Raw genomic sequence first — 21,575 nt, 5'->3', positions numbered from 1 at the left:
ATTACTGAATTGTTCCCCTTATGCCATGAATTAATAAAGACATTTTTAGAAACGAAATTAATACTCTTCAACAGTCGTAACGTCACTTCCTTCCTAATGACGCATGGTAACTTAGTAACACTGGCTCTAACTATCGGAACAATAGCGGACGCCCGTATGAAATATTTCTCCGGGGAGCATAAAAGCGTATCCAGAGGGGGGAAAAAACACATAAATTTGATCATCTTTTGACTTTAACACATTCTGATCACAAGGGATGTGAAAAGTTCTAGCCAGCATGAAGAATAAAAAGTAATTATTTTCTTTGTTTAGAACCAAGATGGCCGCCGTTGCCGGGCGGCGTGACATCGGACTATTGAATCCTATTGCGCATCTCTGATAATAATAATGGAATAACTACAGGGGTGTCCTCTGGGGTGAGGTGAACTCCCTTAACCCTAACACCGACTATATGTGACCCACCGTATCGAAGCGGTATTATGTCGGGATCCACTCGGTAAGGGAAATTTAATTCATAGCCACAAATATCCAACTTGGGTTTAATTTATGTACGTCATGGTGGAGTATAAAGACTATTTCTTGCATTGCAAAAACTTCTAAGCTCCAATTTCTCATCATTCTACCTCTAAATTCAATTTTTGGGGTCTGAATCATCCCGACATAATACCGTTTTGAGACGGAGGGTCACATATCCGTAGTTTACCCAGGGTTACTTTCACCCCATACCTATTTATATTACATTTTTCTGAGACAAATTATAGGCGTAGTATCAAAGCTAATGTTTATAAGTTTTTACATGTTAATGGTAGTTGAATAAAACTATCTTTGTAACATGCTCATTTTTAAAAGATTTTCTTCCAATTTTCAAAAGTAGCAAAATATCTAGGATTGATTGAGTTAACAGACTGCATCGGCCCATAGTAAGAACAAGATCACTATTTAAGTGTTTTAAAAAATGGATGTTATATTGGAAGGGATCTTCAACCCTCCAGACTAGGGTGTCTATAGATAGAATGCGCTTGGCTAAGAAGCTCATAACATTGCCATCCGGAAGTATAACGGACCAACACACAAAGCTGTGTGTATCCATGAACGTTTATAGTCAAGTTAATACAGTTCAGTGAGCATTACTCATAAACGCGGATGGCAAAAAAAACAATAACAAAGACCTGAGTGACGTCAACTTCGAACTATCTATATAGATTCTCAGAAGATGATTTCACATCCCGAAATGGGTGCCATCTAAATTCATGTTTTCGTCCAACCAAGTCATCAATCACATGATTTGTTACTGTCCAACGATTGGATATTCCTTCAGAAATGTAAACACGCTGCTTTGTTTATGAAAGTTGTAAACATACCCATGTGTCAAGCTGAACAAAATGACCAATCGTGATATAAAAAAAACAAACTGTGAACACTTTTCACTATTCGGGTCACTTTGAGCACATATTCCAATGTGACCAATGACCTCGAGCACATGGACATGTAATATAGATAGTATGCGGTTGGCTAAGAAGCTCATAACATTGCCATCCGGAAGTATAACGGACCAACACACTAAACTGTGTGTATCCATGAACGTTTATAGTCAGATTAATACACTATAGTCAGAATCACTCACAAACGCGGATGGCAAAATACAATAACAAAGGCTTGAGTGACGTCATCTGCATACTATCTGTAGATCATGCCCAATGAGAGGGAGTGTGAGGTACATAGGTAGGAAATCCTGCAACCCCAGGCGTACCTTGAAGGCCACGGCCGTACTAAGGTCGCCCGAAGAGATTGCAAGGTGAAGGTCGCTCAACACGAAATGGTTCGGATCTTAGTCTATTAAATTCATTTGAATGTATTTATCATTAATTTCTTTATCCATCTACTAATAGATAAATCAATTAATTAATCTTTCATAATTGTTCTTCTTCTTCTTCTTCTTCTTCTTCTTCTTCTTCTTCTTCTTCTTCTTCTTCTTATTATTATTATTATTATTATTATTATTATTATTATTATTATTATTATTATTATTATTATTATTATTATTATTATTATTATTATTATTATTATAATTATTATTATTATTATTATTGTTATTTCTATTATCCAATCCTTTTCAGTAAACCGTACTTTCGCCACGCCCATCTCCAATATAACGACCTTGAACTTGAAGTCCCCCATGCTAAAGGCCCCCGTACTCCTAGCCCCAACAGCACCGGCCCCAACTGTGCCGGCTCCTAAAGCGGTAAGGATTGAAGATAAAGTGTAAAAATATTTATTTTCAACTTAAATTTGAGCTTTTATGATGCGCACTATCCACTAAACGTGCTCAAAGCGCTTTACAAGAGTTCCTTCGCCGACAGCAACGCTTAACATGTAAGATATGACTGGACACCCGTAAGGCGATATTACAATATTTTTTTTTTGACAGAGAACGCTGTTGAGGGCCACGTATTCACGGTGTAAGAATGTGCCTAAAGGGCCTTTTCCTAGGACTCAACTTTGAGCGGCCCTGTACGCCTCACAATGCCACATATAATCTCACAGATTTTGGAATTGATGATGATGATTATTATTATCATCATAATCCGTGGAGGTGGTGGTGGTGATGTCGGTAGTGGTAGTAGTAGTAGTAGTAGTAGTAGTAGTAGTAGTAGTAGTAGTAGTAGTAGTAGTAGTAGTAGTAGTAGTAGTAGTAGTAGTAGTAGTAGTAGTAGTGTCGACTGCAGTCTTGGTGGTCGTGATAGAGGTTATGGTCATCAAGTATTTTGTGATTGTATCTTACTGTTGAAGGTCAAAATTCACACCGATATAACCCGTGATTCTTTCTTCCTCTTCTCTGTTTGTAGCCCGTGAATATTGAACTTATTAGACTGGCTCAAGACGTCCTAAATGCCCTCATACAAAACGCACAGCAACCAGCGTCAGCGACCGTCAATAGCCCACAACTGTTGTCATCTGCAACTAAGCTCTTATCCAATCTGGGACAACTGAGCTCCTCGCCACTCACGGCCAACAACAACAACAACAACAATGACAACAACAACAACAACAACAACAACTTCAGCAATTTCAATAACCCTCTCACCGGAGACTTAACGATGGCCGCCGCATCATTCCCAACAACGTCGTCACCAACAGTTGACATGATCCAGAAACTCTCCGCAAATCTGACGGTCGTTAACGGATCCGTCGTGAATGTGAATCGCACTTTAGGCATGTTGGGTGTGTCCGACTGGGGCAACATGACACTGGGCGAGATTGCAACCAAGTTGAATTTGGCGGGAGATTTGACGTCACTGATACACAGAACGTATTTATCGACGTTCAACGACACAACAACATCAACAACAACAACAACAACGGGGACACCTTTCTTTAACCAGGGCCCAGCTGGAACAACGAGAAGGGTCATGGGGATGACCCCACAAGCTCAGATGGCTCCTACTACACCTTTTTACGTGGAAACCCCCGAGCCCCTCCCGCCAAATTTGATTGTTCCACTACCCGGAATGGTAAGTGTTTTGATTTCATAAAATTTTTACTTCCTTTTTCAAACTGATTTATTATGAAATAAATTTCAATTCTCTTCTTCTCCATTTTGTATAAGGGGAAGGAATGCATTTGGCATCGGTTGTGTCCCTTAGTTTTATCCAAAACAATGAACACTATTTATTAAGGTAAATAACCAGTAGATTTTTGACCAATCAAAACATGGAATTTGTGACACACCTTTATACGCGCGCTCGGACAAACATAATTGGTTGTTTATAAACAATAACGTGAATGAAATCGACCTCTATCTGGTCAATGTTATTGGGGGGTTTTTATACCTCCAAATGCGTGACTAGTTATCACGAGATTTTCTCGATCTGTTTTCTGTGTTGGTTCCGACGCTGCATTGGGGCTGACGCCTGTGTTATTCCAGTCTTCCCTTGGAATAGACCCTAGAGACAAATTTCTCCTTTGGCATGAATAAAGAGAATTTGAAAAATGTATTTTATTTAATGCTGTGCAGAAGTATAAGCAAAATATATATCGAATCGCTTGCCCAATGATAAATTCATAGAGCTGCTGAAAATGGATTTCAAACCCAATACCTCTGCTTGATAGTGAAATGCTATAGATAGTGTCCGCTTGGCTAAGAAACTGACAACATTGCCATCCGGAAGTAAAACGGACCAACACACAAAACTATGTGTAACCTTGAACGGTTATAGCAGTTTAGTGATAATTACTCGTAAACATGAATGGCAAAAAAAAACCAATAACAAAAACCTGAGTGACGTCAACTTCGTTCTATATCATCTTGTCCACTTGGCCACCATCTTAGTGAAAAAAAAATACATTTTATATAATATCTCTGTCGTTATGAACAGTGTGTTGAAATTTAATTTTAAAGATAATATGTGTTTTATGGTACTAACCAAATCGACATATAAATATATATATATATATATATATATATATATATAATATATATATATATATATATATATATATATATATATGTATAATTTTATATATAACTCTCACTATTTTCATATAGCCTTGTTTTATTTATCAAATCATTTATTTATTTATTTATTTATTTATTTATTTATTTATTTATTTATTTATTTATTTATTTATTTATTTATTTAATTATTTATTTATTTATTTAAATATTTATTTATTTAATTAATTAATTATTCAGTATTGTATTGAGTATTGTATTTCCTCACTCATACATTTATTTATTTATTTGTTTATTTAGTTCTCTATTTATTTTGTTATATATATATATATATTTATTAATTTATCTTTTTATTTAATTTATTTACTGGTTTAGTGTATCACTTATTTATCAAGTCATTGTTTAATTCATTTAAGAATTATTCACTTTTTCACTTATTTATTCTATAATTCATTTATTCATACATTCATTCATTCTTTTTATATATTGCTCTATTTACATATTTATTATAGTTTATCTATTTAGTTATTCATTTGATCACATAATATCACATTCATATTCAAATTCAAATTACAAGGGTAAATTATGGGATGGAATACTACAATTTTCACTACTGTTGCATGCTTGGTAAATCTATATATTCAATACAATATACGATTCTTACATTCTTTTCTTTTCGAATTCCGGACGACGTGTTCCCAACCATTGCACGAGCTTTCAAGTGCGCGATGGGAACATAGTTCGAATTCCAAAACGCAAGAGTAGAAGAAATCATTTATTCCACCCCTCAGTCAATTCCGATTTCGTCATCTTTGAATAAAAGACATTTTCAAAAACATTTAATAAATGGTACTTCTTTTTGAAGAATCTGATTTTTAATGACATTTAATTTAATTATTGATAATCTGACGTCACAAATTATTATTGTAAACATGATATCATTACGCGTTACTATTTATAGGGGGAGGGGTGGAATAATAGACGTTATACTCATCGCCATATCATAACAGTAACACCCCTTGCACACACAAAATATTGGTCAAACTCACTGTTGACTTTAATATGTTAGTTTTTCTTTGGTGTTACACTAACGCATATTCTCTCTCTCTCTCTCTCTCTCTCTCTCTCTCTCTCTCTCTCTCTCTCTCTCTCTCTATCTCTCTATCTATCTATCTATCTATCTATCTATCTCACATACAAACACATACAACAGACACGAACCCTCATGTTTACACCCATAGTGCACAAACATCCATAATATACAATCTCCTCCACAAAGGCAAAATAAAACATCTACGAATATACACACGCGTTATAATCTGTTACGTCGCGACAGTTAGGTACACCAACAACAATAACTATAACAACTATAACAACATCATCATCAACAGTAACAATAACTATAACAACAACATCATCAACAACAAAAAACAGCATCATCAACAGCAACAACAACAATAACAACAACATCATCAATAGCAACAAAAACATGATCATCAACAGCAACAACAACAACAATAACAACAAAATAAATAGAAGCAACAACAGCAACAACAACGTCATCATCAACATCAACAACAAATATAGCAGCAAGAACAACAACAACAATAACAACAACATAAATAAAAGCAACCACCACAACAACAACATCAACAACATCAACAACAAATATAACATCAACAACAATAACAACAACAACAACAACAACAACAACAACAACAAGGAAATGGCCAATTCATCTCCATCCATGTTCTATCTATTACAATCACAAATCACGTTCACATTCATGTTGTTTTTTTCGTTTCGTTAATATCATCGTTGTCGTCGTCGTCATCATCACCATCATCGTTAATCTTTTACAACGCCCTGCATCTCCATGCCTCGTGGACGGACAGCTTTTTATTTCTTCTTCCTTGCAGACTGGCGGCATAAACGAGGCTTTGTTACCTTTGACCTTTGACATTACCGGACTGGGATCGACCAATGGAATTCCTCCATTGATGTCATCAACACTAGGATCTACCGTGACGTCACAACAGCAGCCATTGCCCACCAATTCTTTATCTCCCGCAATGAGCTCTCAACTAAGCCAACCCGTCATTGCAGGCCTGGCTCAAATGTACGGAATAACACAGCAACAAGCGGCTCAGTTGCTTGAAACTTTTCACAAAGGACTGGGATTGGATACAGCGGCACAGCAACAGCAGCAGCAATCCGTATTACAACAACAATCGCTTGGTCTTCAACAAAATACGCCAATTCTCTTACAACCGACCCAACAACCATCGCCAAATTTGCTCACAAAAACTCAAACACTGTTTCAATCCAACCCTGTGCTAAATATTCTACAACTACAATCAAATCCGCCAGCTAGCACCTCTCCTACATTTCTGCAAACAAATCCTCAACAAAACTTAAATCAAAATCTAAACACAAATTTACTCTCCAATGCGCAACCTAATTCACGAATAGAAAATGATCCTAACCCACTCCATCAACAAAACCCACAATCAAATTTATTATCAAGTTTAGTTCAACAGCTAGGCTTATCACAAAATCAAATAACAAATTTAATGCAACAAAAATCATATTCAAAAACAGTTCCTACCGCCAGTCCTCAACAGCCTTCGTCAATTAAAAACTTACTTCAACAGCAAATCACAAATTCACTTCAACAAAACGATAACGCATTCCAGCAACAACCAAACAAAAATGTGATTCAACCAAATACGAATCTACTTCAGCAACCCGCAACCAATGGGCCAGGTCAATCTTTGAATAACAACCTATTTCAAAAACAACCCTCAAACAATTTTGCTCATAATAATATTAATAATGATAATCTGATCCAGCAACTCTTGGGCAACAGCTTATTCCAGCAAAACGCAAATAACAATCTAGGTCAGCAACAACAAAATACCAATTCAATTCCACAATCCAGCAATTTACCAAATAGCAATTTTATTCAACAACAAGCAAATAAACAAACTCTCCCACAAACTGGCAACGCTTTACTTCAACAGTCAAATGACTTAATTACACAGCAACAAAACACCAATTTATTTAAAAATTCAAATAAAAACTTAATTAACAAACAAGCACAACAACAACAACAACCAAATAACAAATTTATTCAACAATTAAATAATTTACTTCAACAACAACCAAATACTAATTTGATTCAACAAATAACTAATTTACTTCAACAACAACCAAATAATAATTTACTTCAACAACAACCAAATAATAATTTACTTCAACAACAACCAAATAATAATTTACTTCAACAACAACCAAATAATAATTTACTTCAACAACAACCAAATAATAATTTACTTCAACAACAACCAAATAATAATTTACTTCAACAACAATCAAGTAATAATCTTTTCAAACAACAACCCAATGATTTACTTCAACAACAACAAAATAATGAATTATTTCAACAACAGCCTAATAGTAACTTACTTCAACAACAACAACCAAGTAACAACTTTCTACAAAAACAGCCAAAAAATAATGTACTTCAAGAGCAATCAAATAGCAATGTACTTCAACAACCAAATAACAACATTCTTCAACAACAATCAAATAATAACTTGTTTCAACAACAACCAAATAACAATTTACTTCAACAGCAACAACAAACAAATAACAATTTAATCCAACAACAACAACCAAACAATTTAATTCAACAACAACAACAACAGAAACAAAATAACAATTTATTTCAACAACAATCAAATAACAATATACTCCCTATTCAACAACAACCAAACAATAACTTTGACATGGGCAACTTTGCAAATCCTCAATCTAACAACAACTTACGAAGACAAAATGATTTTGTTCAACGATCAGATGCAAATTTAGAACAACAACAAAATAACAATTTAGCACAAAAACCAAATAACAATTTCGATTTAAATTACCAACAAAATACTAACAATTTCCTTTCACTGCAACCAAATAGCAACTTCGGTCAACAAACCAACAACAATCCGGTCCTAACTCAACAGCAATCAAATAATAAAATGTTTCAGCAGCAGCAACAACAACAACAACCAAACAGCAATCTAATTCCCAATCCAACACAACAGCAAAACAACAATTTATTCCCACAACAACCAAATAACAATTTAGCTCAGCAACAGCCAATTAACGCAGGTCAACAGCAGCAAATAAATAATAACAATTTCCTTCAACAGTCAAATATCATCTCACCCCAACAGCCAACGAACAATTTTAACCAACCGACAAATACCAACCCTCTCAATGGCATCGACAACAACAACAACAACAACAACAACAACAACAACAAATTTCAACAACCGGTTGCTAGTTCGACAGTTCAAATAAACTCGAACATGCTTGTCCAAGCCGTAGGCGATATATTTCAACAAACGAACATGAATCAAAACCAAGGACAACAACAACCACTCGGACCACAAACACAACCAATACAGCAGATACAACCACAAGAACCACAACAACAACAACAACAACAACAACAACAACAGATGCAACAGCTCAATCAACAACATCTCCCGCAACATATTCTTCAACAGCAACAGATGCAACGACAGCAGCAACAAGTTCTGGAGCAACAAATAAATCAATATCAATTGCAGCTCAATCTTCTTCAGCAACAATTACTTCAACAAAATTCACAAAACATACAAACTCAGCTAGCTGCGGATTACCAAAATCTCTTCCAACACAAACAAGAACTACAACAACAACTGTCACAACTTCAGCAACAGCAATTTCATGCACCGCAGCACCAATATGGTTATAATTCCCAGCACTATTCAGCCCACCCCTCGCCGCCAGCTAGAAGATCAACGCCGACCCCTTATATGAACTCAGAGGCAAACAATTCTACGTCAGACTCTAAACAACAACAGTTGAACCTCAGTTCAAGCAATAGTCAGATTCAGTCATCCCAAAACTTCCCGGAGAATATCGTTCAAGGACAACAAGACAAAGCGAGCCAGCAACCTGAATTAGGAAATGTCAATACTATCAAGGGGCAACCAATGCAGCAAAATAACAGTAACCAACAGAATAACTTTAACAACGACCAAAAACAAAGAACGGTTCAACTCAATGTTGAGACAAATCAAATGGCGGCAACGATTGCCCGGATGTACAACCTAACTCTTCCGGAAGTTCTATCCATGCTAGAGATACCATCAACACTCCCTCCCCCTGTCCTTACCAATATCAATACTAAATCAGTCGAAACAGCTCCGAAAAGTCCGCTCCAATTATCAGACACAAAGAATGAAAAAGTGATCTCCGGAAACGTTTACTCGCCAAATATCAACTCACCACCCCAAGGAAATCAGTTACTTAACGGCAATACACAACAGAACGGCGGGGGTATGAATTACTTCCAACAATTTCAGCAGGGAATGACTCAACAATCGCTAGATAACTCCAATACCCCAAAGGGGATAATCGCAGGCACGAACGATCTACAAAGAGAAAATACATTCACCAGCAGTAGTAACGGCAACAGCAACCAGGGTGCTGGCGCTACGATTACCAATCCAGACCCCAACAACTTTGGACACATGTATAACGTTAACCCTTACATCGACAACAAAGGAATGCAATCTGTCTACAATACTTATCAGATGAATGCAATGAGACCGGCGTTAACAACGGCATCACCAGGGGGGTTTAATCTATCTCCGACCCCCACATCCCTACCCTCGACGACTGCCACCGTTGCATCAACAGCTGCGGCTGCTTGGAGAAAAGGTGTGGAGGCGGGCGGCAAAAACTTCACAGCTTTGATGTCGTCGCTAACCAGGTTGGTGACGGATATAAAAACAAAGGACAGTGGTGCTAAAGGTGAAATAAATCAGCCACACCAACAGCAACTGCAACAACACCAACAACTACTGCAACAACAACTTCAACAACAACAACAAAACTACCAGGACAATTCTATCTTTTCTAACTCTCAAATTAGTCAGGATTTAAATGGTATCAGCCACAATCAGCTAAATTCTCTCAGTTCATCATCTCTTTCTCCAACAACATCTTCATTGCCATCATCTTTGTACTCCCAACCCGAACAGTCAGTTACAAATTATAATTTCGTAACAAGCCAGCCAAAAAATAATCAAAATCCACTTGGCATCCAAACCCCAACAACACAAATCAATAGTCTTTCGCAAGGTACCATTGACAATACAGGGCTTAATTATGTCACCCCTGTCGATAATTTGGGAATTAACACCGTTTCCAGTGACACGAATCAGGGCAATGCTCTTTTCATGAAAGACACTTATATCAACAACAACAACAACAACAACAACATCAACACTATCAACGATAACAACCAAACCGATATAAACAATGTGGTTGGCAACAATGTAAATTACAACGCTGACAGTTATATGCAGAATGAAATTCAAGATCCAAAACAAAGTAGCATTGGAAATGAACCTTTGTTCAATGCAAATCAATTCAATGGACAGAGTTTAACCACGCCCACATTGGACCATACAAACTCTGATACAGTAAATATTTCACCCATTGAGAATACAGTGGACCCTGCTCTTTCATACGGGCCCTCTCAAGCCACGCCTGAAACTCCCATCAATCAAAACGGTCTGGCTATACAAACCACGCCCACTAATAATATGAAAATGCCTCAGTTTGAGTCGGTGCAACAGTTTAACAACTTCATTCGTCTGTTCAACAACTTTGTCCAATCAAACTCGGGGATCGTCTCACAAGTTATGCAAGAAGATTCTAAAAAAGGAATCAATGGGGTTTCAAATCCGGTCGTTCAAGTACAATCACAACAAGGGCCGCAATATGGTTTTCAAATACAACAGCAAGGGCAACAACAGCAGCAGCAAAAACAACAACAGCAGCAACAACAGCAACAGCAACAACAACAACGATGGCAACATAACCAGCAGCAACAACAAGAATTAGTTCCAAATGTCGATACCCAGTCCAATCAAAATATAACAACCTTTCCATTAGAGCCGGCCACAGCCCAACAACAGCAACAGCAGCAAGATAATACCGATCCTCAGTCAAATCAGAATAAAGCAACAGCCTTTCCATTAGATCAGACCACAAACCAACAACAACAACAGCAGCAGCAGCAGCAGCAGCAGCAACAACCACAACAAGAGCATCCTTCTTTGTTACTATCACGAACTCCCGACACCAACATAGGCACTGCATCTCAAAACATTAATCCAAATGGCCTTTATTCGTTACCCCCTAACCAGGATGGTCTGCCTACACCTCAGTCATATCTGTCACACACATCCTTTCCTTCCGATGATGTTATAACCACCCCGTCATCGGCGCCCATCCCATTCTCTTCGCCTACAAAAATAGAAATGTCATTAAACGTGCTATCCCAACATCAAAAACATCGCCTCGCAGAAAAAATCACAAAATTAGTAGTATCACCGACAGCTGCTGAATCTGAAAGATCTCAATTCTTTGCAAACATTTACCAGAAGTTACAAGGAAATTCGTTTCCTGGAGAAATCCCAGACTTTCTTCTTGCTGAAATTGAACGCGTTGCAAAAACAACTGAACAATTAAAACATAATGTTACTCCAACTAATCAACCCTGGGCACCAATCACGAACATTGGAAATAGCTTGGACATTGCATTCACTACAATTTCACCATCAGCTAGTCCTGTAGATACCACATCGAATCTTGGAAATATCGGAACAAATCAAAGAAATGACTTAAGAACAATGGCTCCCATTAGAACCAGAAGGCAGGCGTTTAAACCAATAGCAAATGGCGAAACAAGCTCTACAAAGGAATTAACACAACAGCAGAAACAAGAACTCACATCGTGGCTGTCTGGCACATCAAGTATAGGGAAAACCCCTTCTACAAATAAACCAAATGTGTTTAGCTCACCCGATCCATCAAAACAATCATCCGGTAACGTCCAGTCGTTACCAAGCTTTCGACAAGTTTTAGACATGGCTCGTGGTGGAAGCATTTCTCCTGAAAACAACACTTTATCCAAGTCAGTTAGTAGCGATAGTGCATATGTTATTGATCCGTCTCACGTTACTAGCCCTGGACAAGTAAATACTCAACCGCAGCAAATCAAAAATAGTTTGAAAGAACTGGAGCAACAACTACAACAAAAGCGGCAACACCTTTTTCAAAAGAATTTAGGAGGAAGAACTCAACAACAGCAAAATCAGTTACCAAAGGCACATTATAAACCCCAACAGGATCAGAATCAGGGAACAAATCAAATGAGTCAACAACAAATGCTACAGAAACAACGAGAATTACAAGAATTAATGCAAAGGCGTTTCAAGCAACACTTTTCGACCATGATGAAACGTCAATTTGCAAGATACTTTGGTAATCAGCCAGATAGCTTAAACAGCAATAATCCTACAATGTTTCGCAATCCCAAAGGAGAATCAATTCCTCTAGTTAGCCAAGCAAATCCGTCCACTTTTCCATTAAGATCCACCAAAGACCAAAGTATAACAAGCCATCAGGTGTTAGAAGCCAATACAAACGCCAAGACACCAAGTTTACAAAATTCATCAAAAATTATTCCATCGACGGACAAGGCAGCTACATTTTCAGATGGCGAGAACTTAGCAAGTTTCAGCACTGCACAGATGAGGGGTCCAAACAGAGCGCCCATCTTTTCCCGACTGTCGCAATTTTCAAGGAGTGTTCCAGCGCCAAAGGATGCCCAGCTACAGCCCGTGTCAGCAGACATGTTTGGAGGTAATGCAATGATGTTTCGATATAATCCTGCATTATCACAAACTTTAACATATCCTAAGTCTTCCTCCTCAGCATTTTCAATACAGGGACGACAACCATCGTCGTCCATATCTCCAAACACAGATTCCAAATCTAGTCCATCATCACCGGCATCCGAGTCATCGTCCACATCACAAGCCCCGTCCTCGCCATCCTCATCCGTTCCTACTTTGGGACTTGGACATCTACAATCTCCATCGAAAATAACATCACCGCCACTTTCCACAAAATCGATTGCATCACCAACATCATCATCCGCATATTCATCTTCATCATCTTCACCATCTTCACCATCATCACCATCATCATTATCATCACCAAAACTATCATCCTCACAACCGATTCAAGCTTTAGCGTTAAATTCATCTCCAAATCCCAAATCTGCAGCGCCATCTGCCACGGCAGCCGCTTCAACAGCCGCAGCATCTTTTCTATCCACCCAACCCTCGCCCAAAATACAACAGCCACTTCTGACGCCAGCGGAGCTTTTCAAGAGGATAGGCCTTGATCCTAATACACTGTTGTCCTCCGTTACACCGCAGAAACCACAAAGACAACAGCAACAACAACTGTCACCATCTTTTAATTTGCCCTCAACGCAGACAGAAGTACAACAACAACAACAACAAATTCAACCTATAACAATCTCAAAACGAATCGGGCCATCATCGCCTCAACAACAAATGCAATCACGGTCGCTAGTGCCAGAGCCACAGCAACCAAACACACGTTTAAACCAATTTTCTCCTAACACTGTACCTCAACCAATAAAACAACAGCAACCATTTGTTATACAAGAAATATCTTCACCACCATTGCTACAACAACCAACAACGGACTTCAACGAATTAACAAATTCAAAAACACCAACACCGCAGCAGCAACCTCAGATGCAACAACCACAACAAACAGAAGCAAAACCATTAAACTTTAATCAAAATATCAACAAAGCTTCACCAGCAATCAACACCCCGACACATATTGTTCAAGAATCGAATCAGTTCATCACGCCAAAATCAATCCAACCACATATAATTTCACCACCGACAGGCTTGGTTATTAGTCCCAAATTTAACGAAACAAAATTCACAGAAATGTTACGCCAAGTAAGAGCAAAATTGTTCCAAAAGCAAATGCCAACCCAACAGCCTAACAGTGACAGCCAAACAAACATCAACAATCAACAAAACATAAACTATCAAACAAATGCCAACACTCCTCCAAACAGTCATATTCCGTCGGGTACTATTTCTCAACAAATTGGAAATGTTCAGCCAAAAATCTCAAACAATCAACAAACTCTGAATTTCCAACAAGTTTCAAAGTCTCAAAATATTGACAGTGCTTTCCCAAATATCAATACTCAAACAAATTTTAATACTCAATCAATGACACGTAAACAACAAAATACGCAATCAAATACCTTTAGTGAACCGAACATAAATTTTTATGATCAGGCTGGCATGAATACTCAATACAGCAACCTTCAAAATCCCAACACATTAGCAAGAGTTCAGACTTACACAACCCCAAACAAATCAGTCACCTATAATAATGTATACCCTCAGCAGCAGCAGCCACAACAACCGCTAAACCAATGGCAACAGCCTCAACAACAACAGCAAAATTTTCAGCCACAGCAGCAGCAATATCAGCAACACCAATATCAACAACAACAAGAACAACAAAACAATCAGCAAAACCAACAACAATATCAACAACAACATCAACCACAACAGCAGAACAGTCAGCAAAACCAACAACAACAACAATATCAACAACAGTACCACCAACAACAACAAAATCAACAGCACCAACCGTATCAACAACAGTATCAACAGCAACAACGGTATCAACAACAACAACCACAGCAACAAAGTACACTGAGTCAACCTGTCTTGAACCAGGCCACGAACACTCACAACGGAAGTCCAACACAGACAGGTGGACAATCGTCAGTACTAAATCAGCCCTCTTCCTTGCCATCATTTTCACCTGCACATTCGCCAAGGACTCCAGCATCCCCAATACAATCTCAGATGTCACCCAAAACGTCATTTACACCTTCTTCTTCATCCCAAACACAACAAAACACCAATTCAGCTTTTAATAGTCCCTTAAATAGACCTACGCCCGGGCTATTGGCAAATACACCCCAAAATTTAAATCAACTAATTGCGCAACAAACTGATTTGCTAAACCAATTAAATGCTTTGCAGCAGCTGGCGATGAGTCAGACAAGCAGGACTATCTCACCAAATCCTACCCTTTTACCCGGAACTTTAACCCAGCCGTCTGTCGGTCCTACTTCCAGTTTTTATTCACACGCTCATAGTCACATCGGAAACCCAGCCAATGGTATATTCTTCTCTCCCACAAGCAACAACAACAACAACAACAACAACAACAACAAGAATAATAATAACAACAGCAACAATAACAAAATTACATCACAAAATACAAACCAACCAACTTCAACAAACAACTTTGTCCAATCAAATCCGAGTCCCCCAAAGCAAAATCCACAGACAAATAGAGCAATCAATATTCAGAACGCAAATCGGAAACAAAATAGGCATGCGGTGCCCAGTCTACCATATACACAACATTCAAGTAAAGTGTCTCCAATTCCCTCCCCAAAACCTATAATACAACAACCCCAACAACTAAATTCTCCAGCTATACAACAATCACAAGCTCCAACAACAGCACCCAAAACACAAAACATCCAATCGTTGTCACTTTCTTTACCAAGTACACTCAACCAAGATAGCATCAAAGCTCTTTTAAAGGAACATCTCTTAAGCACGAAATCGGGATTGAAAATACCAGAACAAGCAAAGAATTACACAAATGTTGACGCTTTCTTAAAAAGTCTTATGAAAAAGGCAATATCTAGCAAAGCTTTCAAACAGAAATTAGCAGGTCACATTCGACAGGCAAGACTAAAAGAACAACAATTAAAAGAACAAAAAAAACTTGAACAACTAAAGAAACAACAGTTGTTAGAACAACAGCAACAACTACTACTACTACAACAACAACAACAAAGACAACAACAACAACAACAACAACAACAACAACAACAACAACTTAGTAATTTGAACGCGACTGTTTATAACAATAACAACTCAAACTATTATAACAATTCTGGTTATAATTATCCTTACTATAACTCAAACGGTTCTTCTCTTTATCCATATTCCTACCACCAGTACAATGTGTCCAATAATTCACCGTCCACCTTTCAGAACCAATCACAGGTCGACATTCACACGTCATACTCCATCATTGCTGACGTCTTTAACATGACATCGGATGAGCTGCGTATTCTGCTGGAGATGCGAGCTAAACAAAAACAGCAGTTAGGAACGTTTACAGTACAAGAAGCAGCGGCAGCGGCAGCGGCTACTGAGGCGGCGCCCGTCGAACCACCAACCCCTCCACCAACACCCCCTACACCTCCCCCACCTGTTGAGATCACTCCCCCTCCATGGGAAAAATATGCGAGGGAAACACCAGAACCACCCGAGGCAGGCGAATTTGACCCTTATCTTTTTGCTAGATACTGGGAGTATCAGCAACAGCAGCGACAGCGGAGGCAATTTGCAGAGGCGTACGGGCTTGATGGCTATCACTATCATGGAGTGAGCCCTTCATTTCAAAATGCCCTGTTCCAGTTTTTCAGCCACGGGATGGCTAGTAAGAAATAAGGACAAAATTGACACTATCAAAGCCAAGCACACAAGTTCTAGGTAAATATTGTGCCTTGGTATATTTTGACTCACACGTCTTATGATATTGCAACTGTCGATATAAGCAAAAGGTCATTAATCTTCTTCTTCTTCTTCTTCTTCTTCTTCTTCTTCTTCTTCTTCTTCTTCTTCTTCTTCTTCTTCTTCTTCTTCTTCTTCTTCTTCTTCGTTCCCGTCATGTCACATGGTCAGTCCGGTCTGGTGAATGAAGCCCACAGTGGTCATGAGGTCGTCCTCACTGCCGTACAGCTTCTTTGAGTATGGGGTTGGGTCAGGCCAGAAGTTCCTTCTCAACTGGTTGTACCTTAGACATTCCATTAGGACATGATGTCCATTTTCATTTTCAGGTCATTAATCAAATTGAGAATGATAAGCCGGTACCTTTCGTGTATTTGTTTTCTCTGATAGAGTAATGTCACCTAAATCAGTTTTCTAACAGCATTTCTGTGGAGAAAACAAAGGGTTTGCAACAATCCAGTAGTTGATATGTGACCCATCGTCTTTAAACGGTATTATGTGGGGATGTCTTTGGTGCAAAAATTGAATTTATTGACAAAACCATGAAACTTGGGGTTTGTTTAGATTTGTTATGTTATAGAATGAGGACAATTTCTCACAATGCAAAAACTAAAAAATTGGTATTTACTATTCATTTAGTTCTTAAGTCACTTTTCGGGGTCTATTTCTTCCCGACATAATACCGTTTCGAGACAAAGGGTCACATATGTGTGTCATGATTTCTCAATTGTTTCTCTCTAAATCTGGAATTGACTTTATCACTGATTATTAAAAGTTTAATGGAAAATGTAGTCCTCGTATCTCGCATCCAAAAACCGAATATCGTGAAACATTTCTGCATGATTTGAAATGGAAGAACAATTCGAGCCTTATGACATATTGAACGGATCAATTATTTCTTCTTTGTCTTCTCTCTCTCTCTCTCTCTCTCTCTCTCTCTCTCTATCTATCTATCTATCTATCTATCTATCTATTTATCTATCTATCTATCTATCAATCTATCCATCTCTCTCTCTCCCTCTCTCTCTCTCTCTCTCTCTCTCTCTCTCTCTCTCTCTGCTTCCTCCACCCCCTTCCTCCTATTTCCCCTACTTCTTCTCCCCCCCCTCCTCCTCTTCTTCTTCCTCCTCTTCTTCCTTTACTCTCCTTTTCCACTTCTCTTTTCCACCTCCTAACTTTCATCTTCATCTACTTTTCATTTGTTCTACTCTATCTTCAGTGCCCATACAATATCACAGACTTTGATATAATGTTCTTCCCATTCAATGACACATATTACTATTTTGATACGATATACAATGGTTATATCATTATCTATTAAAATGTCATCCTTTGTTCATCCGTACAGGAGCTAACTGAAGCCGAGGCAGAATACAACGAAATGTTGATGGGATGACGATGAGAAAAATCACGTGATATTCAATACTTAATGTCGTCATCATCTTGACTCCGCCCACCAGCACAAGCGACACATCCAGATCTCTGGTGAAATTCCAGTAGTTGCGTTCCATTAAATGACAAAAATGTTTTCAATACCTTATTACTTTAGCTCTTTGCAAAAGAAAAAAAATCCCTCTGTATTCATACGCCTGAATGCGACGAATTTTTGCCAAATGTTTCACCCCAAGTAGCCTGTTCTTTTTATTTATGTTTCTTTCGTCGCCTCGCGAAATAGAGGCAAAAATCATGAGCACATCTACGAAATAACCGTACGTATCTGAAGCAATATCTGTGCCTAAAAATATAGTATATCTGTGTCTAAACAACCGTTTGTCGATCAACCATTCGCCTGGAATTGCATCGCTTCTGGGTTACAGAACAGATGAAAGTTCATTCAAAACAAAACAAAATGTTAAAATGTTAATAATATTTCTTTAAGATTTATTCTATATCTATAATCAAACATAAAAAGAAAATGCATTAGAATTAGAATGAATTTGGTTCAAAATTGCTTTTATCCACTTTTAAAAATATAACAGAGGAAGTAATCCAATTTGTCTTGGGGAAAGGTATTAAATGAAACCATAATCGTACATAAATTATACTTTTCAATTTATTGATAACATATTGAGCACCGCTATTGACGTGTAATATCGTTTTGCGTATGTAAATCATATTTATTCTATCTATGCATATAATATTATTGTTGTTAAACTACAGATTGTATATAATATGAATTTATGTTTTATACCATCTATATTGTCATTGTAATGAAGAAATTAACTAAATGTATTAGCAGATTTCGCGAATGCAAATTATGAATAATAAGAATTTAAAATTACGCTGATTAAATAGAGATTTAAAGAAAATAAAAGATCAATTCTCATTTGGGGTGGGGGGGGGGTGACCAAACGTAAAGATTTGGCATCTATTTATTTAGACGTTAAACAACAACACAAAAAACCAATAAGAGGTTTGAATAGCATGCTCTCAAATCACGAACTTTTTGGCCCAGAAATTATATGTCGTGATTTTTTAGTGGTGACTCCATAATTTCTTATTGTTTTACGAAATTAATTTGACAATCTATTAACCTTGATTGTATCGTATCGTTATAAAAGCATATAACATAATGCTCTTGTTTTACACATAATGTCGAAAAATTTGTCTGCTATAAGAATATCAAATTGTTTTACTAATGCAAATATTACTTAAGTACTAACAACGATAATAACATTCATAATTTGAGAGACATTTTTGTAAAGAAAAAAGGCAAGAGGAAGTAATGATGAAATGAACGCTAAGCTTTAGTCAAGTAAAGACAGTATATTGCCTGAAGAAGAGTTTTAAGCCCGAAACATTCCTGTTAAGCATTTTATGCTCTATTTTTTTTTAACCTGATATATCTATGTTCATTCCGTACTGTTTATAGTCAGCCCGTCATTTATACTTCCCATTTATGATAATATTAATAATCTAACAATTTGGACCGAAACGTCACTAAGATCACGTGGTCTGTTTTGAATTATCTCCCCGTAATTTTTATGACGCCTTGATAGTTTGTAGCTACAGAATCAGTACCTGTCAATAGTGTTCAACAGTCGTGACATCACTTCCCTCGTAATGAGCATAGTAACTTAGTAACTGGTTCTAAACTATCGGGAAAATGACGGACGCCCTTATGAAATAGCATAAAAGTTTGTCCAGATTAGAAAACATTATAAATCTGATCATGTTTTGACTTTTATACATTCTGATCACATGAAATGTGAAAAAGTACTAGCCAGCATGAAGAATAAAAAGTACCGATCTTCTTCATTGAGAACCACGCTGCTCGTTGTTGGGCGGACGTGACGTCAGACTAATGGATCCTATTTATCACGATAATAACAAGAAATGACGTTTGTAGAAAGATATCAGAGGACAAATTAGAGAATACATTAAATCGTGGCCAGGCGAACTACCGTAACAGGCAGTAGGGTCGTGGGTTCGAATCCTCATCGCCGCAAGTTTGTTTGTTTGCTTTTTGTTTTTGTTTATTTTTTTTATTTTGTTTTTTTTGTTTTGTTTTTTTTTTTTTGTTTTTTATTCTCTGTTGTCCGCTGGCCCTTTTTTTTTTAAACTCACTTTATTTCTTGTTAATATCAGCATAAGTACCAGCCCCACTCTATTTTCCGAAAGAATATTCCTCTTGCTTATAGATAGAATGAAGTTGACGTCACTCGGGTCTTTGTTATTGTTTTTTGTTTTAATTTTTTATTATTTTTTTTGGGTTGTTTTTTTTTTTGCCATCCACTTTTACGAGTAATTTTCACTTAACTGTATTATCCAGACTATAAACGTTTAAGGTTACACATAGTAGTTTGTGTTTTGGTCCGTTATACTTCCGGATGGCAATGTTGTGAATTTTTTAGCCAAGAGCATACTATCTAAAGACGCATTGTTGTGGTGGTACTACTTTTAAAATCATGTTATATACCCAAACCAATATCATATTATATACCAGTATACATATTATATACTATTGATATTAATGAGACCAATATGCAATGGATGAATAACCATTTAACTTCCGAAAACTGGATCGAAAAAAAAAACAACAGATATTTAAAAATTTGGCCAGAAAACTCGTCCTTCGAGTATCGATCGATTTAAATGACCCTCACCTTGGCAAAAAGAACTCTCAAACCTGAGACTTTCCAATGTCTTCAAAGGGAGAGAATTTTTGCCAAGGTGAGGGTCATTTAACTTGATCGATACTCGAAGGACGAGTTTTCTGGCCAAATTTTTAAATACCTGTTTTTCCATCGTACAAAATTTAACTAGTTAATAACTTACATTAATTATTTGATAACAATACCGTTGACGTCGATCTATATAATACGAAAAATAATTATTATTGAATTAACCAATTTTGCCTAAATATTGTTATTCTGAACCTATCTGAACCATCATGGAGTTCGTGATTAATAAAAGTATACGTCTGCTATTCTGGGTTTGTTTTTGTTTTTGTTTTTGTTTCGTTATTATTCCATCTTGTTAATATTGTTTTTCATCATCATCATCATCATCATCATCATCATCATCATCATCATCATCATCAT

The 21,575-nt window shown here is 37.2% G+C and overlaps 1 protein-coding gene across 1 annotated transcript in view; it reads left to right on the top strand.

Annotated features, from left to right (window-relative positions):
- Positions 1–18,485, top strand: part of LOC144960234 (uncharacterized) — a 63,162-nt gene extending 44,677 nt beyond the window's left edge. The window contains exons 17-20 of the mRNA XM_078893232.1: positions 2,118–2,242; positions 2,847–3,512; positions 6,373–13,219; positions 18,380–18,485. Coding sequence (XP_078749358.1) covers positions 2,118–2,242; positions 2,847–3,512; positions 6,373–13,219; positions 18,380–18,390 — 7,649 coding nt within the window. The 3' untranslated portion in view covers positions 18,391–18,485. The remainder of the gene's footprint in view (positions 1–2,117; positions 2,243–2,846; positions 3,513–6,372; positions 13,220–18,379) is intronic.
- Positions 18,486–21,575: the final 3,090 nt, after the last annotated feature.

Source organism: Berghia stephanieae, chromosome 15 (assembly GCF_034508935.2).
Source record: "Berghia stephanieae isolate SIO BIC M18660-M18661 chromosome 15, UCSD_Bste_1.3, whole genome shotgun sequence".
Taxonomy (NCBI): Eukaryota; Metazoa; Mollusca; class Gastropoda; order Nudibranchia; family Aeolidiidae; genus Berghia; species Berghia stephanieae.
This window is presented reverse-complemented; position numbering and strand designations above follow the sequence as displayed.